Source organism: Coffea arabica, chromosome 6c (genome assembly GCF_036785885.1).
Source record: "Coffea arabica cultivar ET-39 chromosome 6c, Coffea Arabica ET-39 HiFi, whole genome shotgun sequence".
Classification (NCBI taxonomy): domain Eukaryota; kingdom Viridiplantae; phylum Streptophyta; class Magnoliopsida; order Gentianales; family Rubiaceae; genus Coffea; species Coffea arabica.
The window spans coordinates 61,306,204-61,312,983 of NC_092320.1; the positions used below are offsets into that span (position 1 = coordinate 61,306,204).

Consider the following 6,780-nt stretch of genomic DNA (forward strand, 5'->3'; position numbering starts at 1 on the left):
CCCTTATGTAAAGTTGAAATTTATGTATTAACCAAGGGGGGTTATGTGTATATTTTAAAAATCATAAGGGGGCTATATGGTAAAATATTAAACCATAAGGGGGTTATATGATAAAATATAAAAATCATACGGGGTTAATGTGTCATGTATTTATAAGGGTAATTTTGATATTTTTAGAAGTTCCGTCACGGGTGACTATTTCCGTTACTTTAACACTTTAATCCAAACCATGAAGGGGTTATGTATAGCTTTTGAAACCATAGGGGGGTTATATAAAAAAAGGGTAAACCACAGAGGGGTAAAATGTAATTTACCCTTACACGGTTGATGTCGAAGGTGGGGGTTAATAAACACTTAGGGTGCATTGAATAAAGGTGAAGTTTGAAAATTGAAATCTAAAATATGAATTCATTAAATTATTGAATTGTTAAATACTAAATCCAATACATTTGAATGTATATGAATAAATAGATTATCACTTATTTTTTAAAGTAAATTTTGCCTAGAAAATTTAATGTCATTTAATTATTTTAGATGCTCTATTTTTTGTTATCAAATACGTTTAAATATGTTAAAATCTGAAATATTAAATTTAAGTGTTAAATTAAGTTATCAAATAGGGCCTTACTTTGGGTAGTGAGAAATTTGAAAATTTCTTGTATTTTTCAAATCGGTTAAAAAATTTTCAGATTTATTTAAAAATTTTCAAATCTATTGTATTTGTTAAATTGCAGATCTGATCTGTTATTTCTAGTGGATGTTTAGCTTGCCATTAAAGTAGTGATGTAAATTAAATCGTGTTAAACGATTTTGCAACAATTAGTTCATGAAATTTACTTTTTATAAAAAAAAAATAAAAGTTTAAGTTTGGGATGTGGAAGTGGCTACACGTAATTTCCCTCGGTCCTGCATTTCATGAGCTTAGAGTGCTCATGTCTTGGGTAGTGTAGCCTTATGTCGTCATAATGATGAAACAAATTGTTGATAGTGATAGTGGTTAAAATGTGTTTGGAGAGGACATTATTTTTTTTTAAAAATTATTTCAAATAATAGTGTACCATTTTTTTATAGTATGATATATGTGAGATCATAAAATAATTAGGACTATAAAAAAATTGATTGAAAAACATGTTTATAATGATTAAAAGAATAATTTGAAAAAAAAAAGGATATTCAAACACATTGTCGTATATAATGTTTTGAAAAAGTTTGAATGTTAATATTTTGGAGCACAAGTATTGCACGTTCATGTGTGTTACTTTACTTGGTAATCATTTAAATGTTTTCTTAAATAACGTCTATAATGTTAGAATTCGATTATGACAGGCCTCCATTTTGCTAGATTTCATTTCGGACTCAGAGGCTTCTCCAAATTTATTGCCCTAGTTCTTTAATGTAGAATACCATCTTTTTCTTTTTCATGCAGTAGGACATGTAAAGATCTTTTTTTTAAGTAAATCGTGTAAAATGTCACCAAATTGTATATTTGTGCTTGTTCAGATCACTAAATTGAATCAAAATGTGTTAGCCAAAGACGTCACTAAACTAATCAAAATGCATGTTTTATAGCATTTCGTGTAATTGAATCATTAAAACAAACAGAATTCCTTTATCTCCACTTGCGGACTTGATTTTGGAGAGGTATAATCCTCGATTCACCTCTTTGACTAACTTTTGTCTATAGCAAATACTTGGATAGACCTGATCTATAAGTGGGTGACCCAGAATATGCCATGTCATCAATGCGAATTTAATACTTAAAAACCAAAAATCTTCCCGTCTCTCTACTCACCATCCTGATCGACAACACCACTGACTGAATCAAGGAGCTCTCCTCTCAAGGCTTCTGGTGTCCCTCCTGTGCTTTCCATTTTTACTCTTAATGGTAAACATCCCAACCGAGTAGAATACTAATATACAAAGGTCCAATTACTCTTCTTTTTTTTCGTCTTTATAACATCAACAAATTTTGCCTTCGAATCAGGCTTACATATGCAAAGCTAAGCCATTCAAAGTTGGAATTCATTCTCAAAATCATGTGAGAAAGGAGACAGAATGAAAAAAGTATAAAAAAAAAAGAACTTGGGGCAGAAAATTTTGGGAGAAGAGAGGAAGAAAATCCATCAATCACATCTTTCATTTGATTTCTAGGTCTACTTAAAAAAAATTATAAGTCTTGCATTTTTGGAGGACATGAGAAAATATATAGTAAGTGATGGGATCTTACGTTGGAGAAAAAGAAGCCAAAATAAGTGGAGATATAGTCTTTATTTGAAATAGAGAGGAAGGGGGAGGAGTATCTTCTAATGGAGGGGGCGAGGAGTTCATGGGTTATTGGAGTAGTAGGAGGTGTCGAGTGGAAGGAACGGAGCGGTGAAGATAGGTTAGAGGGAGAAGGCAAAGGATAGTGTTTATAATGGTGGTGGTGATAATTGGGGCATTAAGCAGAGCAATAGAGGTGGAGTGGAAAGCTTGAGGATCCAATAGTTGTAGATAAATTTTAGGAGAAGAGTGAATAACCAAGAAGTTTAGCTACTGTGGCATGGCCATTGTGGCTTCTTTAGCTTGCTTAAAATTTTTGGACCATTTGACCCTTCAAACCCTACGCCTGTAGATCACGTGACGTCCATTCCGTTTGTCTTCACGATGAAATTACATGGAAAGCTACAAAACATGCAATTTGATTAGTTCAGTGACATTTTTTGTTAATAAAATAGTTTAATGACCTGAACAAGCACTGGTGAATAGTTTAGTGACATTTTTCGCGATTTGCTCTAGTTAAAATCATATTCATGTATTGTAGCATGTGCGTCACACATTGGCATGTTACTTTCGTGATTTTTTTAAATGGCATTTTCTTAAGAGCAAATGATGTTGTATATCACTAAACTAATCACTTGTACTACTTTTGGTCACTAAATTAATTTGTTAGCCAAACACGTCATTAAATTAATTAAATTGTAACTTCTAGGTCATTCTGTTTAATTTTGCCGTTAAGGGAGATGGAACCAATGTCACATCATAGGTACGAGCTTGCACATAGGGGCAAAAATGTCCACAAAATTTATGGGGGACAATGTAAATAGAAATAAATATGTTTTCAGGGTCAAAATAGATACATCATAAAATTGGGGACTTTAACAAAATTATGTTTTAGTCCCAAAGTATGTATAATTTTTAGAAAAAGGACTAGATGATCACAGAACGTCTATTATCTATCATTTTTACTTCCTCCATCATTATCATTATCACTTTTTATCATTTCTCCATATACCAAAATCCTAAATCTATGAATAAATATTCCTATTTTTATTCAAAAACCAAATTCCAATTTCCAAATCCTATCTTGTCTGGATCTTGAAGTTTGAGTGTCAAACAAACCTAAGAAATTCTAAGGCCTGAAAAACTTTCCATAGAAATCCTTGAACAACATCAAAGAGCCACATCCCTTTGAGGCTCAATTTAAACCAATATAACAGAAGCGAGCAGAATATACACAGAAAATGATGAAGAATTAAAATTCCAGCAAGAGCTTCAATCACAAAAGTCAAGAGGCAGAATAAAACTTGCTCTTTGTGAGTCCTTATTCAGTCCCACTGTATGAGCTCCAAATGGAACCATCCAAGAACCTACAAGCCAAATGAGACAACCCAGAGCGATGTAACCTGTAGGATTACATAACAGTAGAGTGATCCAGCTGGTGGTTGTGTCATGGCCTAAAGCTCTAGGAACTCAAGAGAATTGGTAGTTGATGATTGAATGGGGATTGTTGTTAAAGACAATCAAATAGAATAGGAAATAGAATATTTGTATATGAATTTGATTAGTTAGTTGCCATCTTAGTGAAACTCAAAGGCTAATTTAGAGGCATTAGAATATGATCTAATTGGTATTGTATCGTGTATAAAGTTGTATCTTTTGGCCTTGGATGATTTGAAGAACAAATCCTTTCACCAAAATATCTTCTTATTATGGTACTAGAGCACTGAATCTAGGAATCTGAAAACTTCTGCTCATTCCAATATTAATCATGGGAGACACAAACAAGCCAACTCAATTGAGCATGGCATCCAAGTTTGACAATCCCAACCATCCTTGGTATCTTCACCATTCAGATCAACCTGGATTGGTTCTTGTATCACAAGTTCTCACTGAAGAAAACTATAGCATATGGAATCACTCCATGACTATGGCCTTGACGGTCAAAAACAAATATGGCTTTTTTGATGAATCAATTTTACAACCAAACGAAGATGCAGAAGACAATTTGCAGCAGTGGATTCGTTGCAACAATCTCGTCAAGACCTGGGTATTAGGTTCACTTTCCAAGGAAGTTGTAGCAAGTGTTTTCTATTGTGAAGGAGCAAAGGCAATTTGGGATAAACTCTATGAACGTTTCTCTCAAGTAAACGGTGTCCAATTTCTTCACATTGAAAATGAGATACATGATTGTATTCAAGGAACCATGTCTGTTAGTTCCTACTTTACCAGACTCAAAGGATTATGGGATGAAAGAGATGCCCTTTTTCTTATTGCAGCTTGCCAATGTGGAACTATGAAGGAAGAGCTATCCTATTGAGAAACACAGAAAACCATCAAGTTTCTCATGGGATTGACTGAATCCTTTGAAATAATATAGGTATAAATATTGACAATGGATCCCTTTCCAAAGGTCAGTAAGGTTTATTCCCTTGTGCTTAGACATGAACGACAATGAGATGTGTCTTCAGGAAAGAATGCAGTTCAGCCTGAGGCAGCAACATTTGCAATCAAGGATCCAAACAAGAAGGACAACAATCACAAGTGTGAAAAATGTGAAAAAGATGGACTAAGCACAGACAACTGTCAGGCACATTTGAAGTGCTCTTATTGCGGATGGAAGGGCCACACAATTGATCTTTGTCAAAAATTCAAGAAGGATCAATCATTCCGAATGACTATAGCAAAGCAAGGTAATCAATTTGGTACTTCACACCAGTTGAAAAAACTGACATACCCAACTCATTGCCTTTTACTCAAGAACAGTGCAAACAAATCCTACAAATGTTTAAGAATAATAGTCTTCCATGGCAAATCAAGTTGGTAATTCTTCAGTTCATGATGAACTTTCAGGTAAAGTTCTTTGTTTTTCATCTCAAGGCAAGAAAACCACATGGATCCTTGATAGTGGAGCAACTGATCATATCATTTGCAACCCTGAATTGCTTACCACTTCAAAAAATTATTAAAAAAAAGACAATGAAACTGCCAGATGGATCTATTGCTGATATTACACATGTTGGTCGAGTTGTCTTCTCATCTAATTTGGTTCTTGATGATGTTTTATGTGTCCCAAATTTTCAATTAAATCTCATCTCCATAACACGGCTTGCCCGCTACTTCTTTTGTACCATCACATTTCTTACTCATTTTTGTGTGATACATGACCTACGCTCTGGGAAGATGATTGGGACGGGAACTGGACAAAGAGGACTCTACTATCTGGATGAAGTACAGAAATCCTCGTGTAATTTGGTCATTCCCTCTTTCTCCATTATTTGGCATCAACGCCTTGGACACCCTTCAAATAAAGTGTCTATTTTATTTCCTAGTTTGGCTAATAAGTTTTGCTATACACATGACTGTTCGGTATGCCCCTTAGCAAAACAGACCAAATTTCCTTTTCTCTTGAGTAAAGTTTCTAGTCAAACACCTTTTGAGAAATTGCATGTTGACATTTGGGGTGGATACCACGTTGCATCTGTTTATGGAGCTCGATATTTTCTCACCATCATTGATGACTTTATTAGGTGCACTTGGGTTTACTTGATGCGTTATAAATCTAAAGCTGAAACCCAGCTAATCAATTTCATTAATATGGTTGAAACTCAATTTTCTTGCAACGTTAAGGTTGTGCGTAATGACAATGGCCATTAGTTCACACTCAAAGACTATTATATGTCCAAAGGAATCATCCATCACACTAGTTGTGTTGATACTCCGCAAACATAGACATTTGGTAACTATGACATGAGTTTTACTTTTTCAAACCCATCTTCCTAAAACCTTCTAGAGAGATGCCATTCTGACTTCTGCATGCCTTATAAATGCATGCCGACGCCCATTTTGCAAGGAAAAACACCTTATGTGCGGTTTTTTCATTCAACACCCAATTACTCACATTTAATAGTATTTGGATATTTATATTTCACCTCCACTCATGTCCAAAGGATCTAAATTTGATAAATGTGCAACCCGGTGTATTTTTCTTGGTTATCCTTATGACAAAAAAAGAATATCAAGTATATGATCTTGAGTTCCACAAAGTTTTTGTGTTTCGTGATGTTACCTTCTTTGAACAAGAATTTCCCTTCAAAAATACTTCTACTACCATTGAGTAATCTGTTACATCCACTCATGATAAATTCATTTTCTATGATGATCCTATCATATTACAAAACTCCATCAAAACACGTAAACCTGCTCTACCAGATCATGACGACCCTAAGAATGTTGTCAACAATTCTCATCATATTATTCTAACTATTTCCACACCTACCCCTGTACATCGCCACTCCACAAGACCAATCAAACGTCTTTCCTTTCTTCAGAATTATCATGTAGAAGCAGTCCTCTCATCTCGGCCTGACCCCTCATCAACCTCTAGCATGGTCACCACTTCAGGTATGCCATACAATCTTTCTCAAGTATTTTCATATGACCAATTATCTGTCTCTCATAAAATTTTCACTACTGCTTTAACCATTGCAAAAGAACCAACTAGTTTTTACAGGCCCTGAA

At 34.5% G+C, this 6,780-nt stretch overlaps 1 protein-coding gene across 1 annotated transcript; it reads left to right on the top strand.

Annotated features, from left to right (window-relative positions):
• The first annotated feature begins 4,030 nt into the window (after nt 1-4,030).
• Nucleotides 4,031-4,579, top strand: LOC113693423 (uncharacterized). The gene has a single exon (XM_027211967.1). It carries the CDS (start codon nt 4,031-4,033, stop codon nt 4,577-4,579), a length of 549 nt encoding a protein of 182 aa, XP_027067768.1.
• The last annotated feature ends 2,201 nt before the right edge of the window (nt 4,580-6,780 follow it).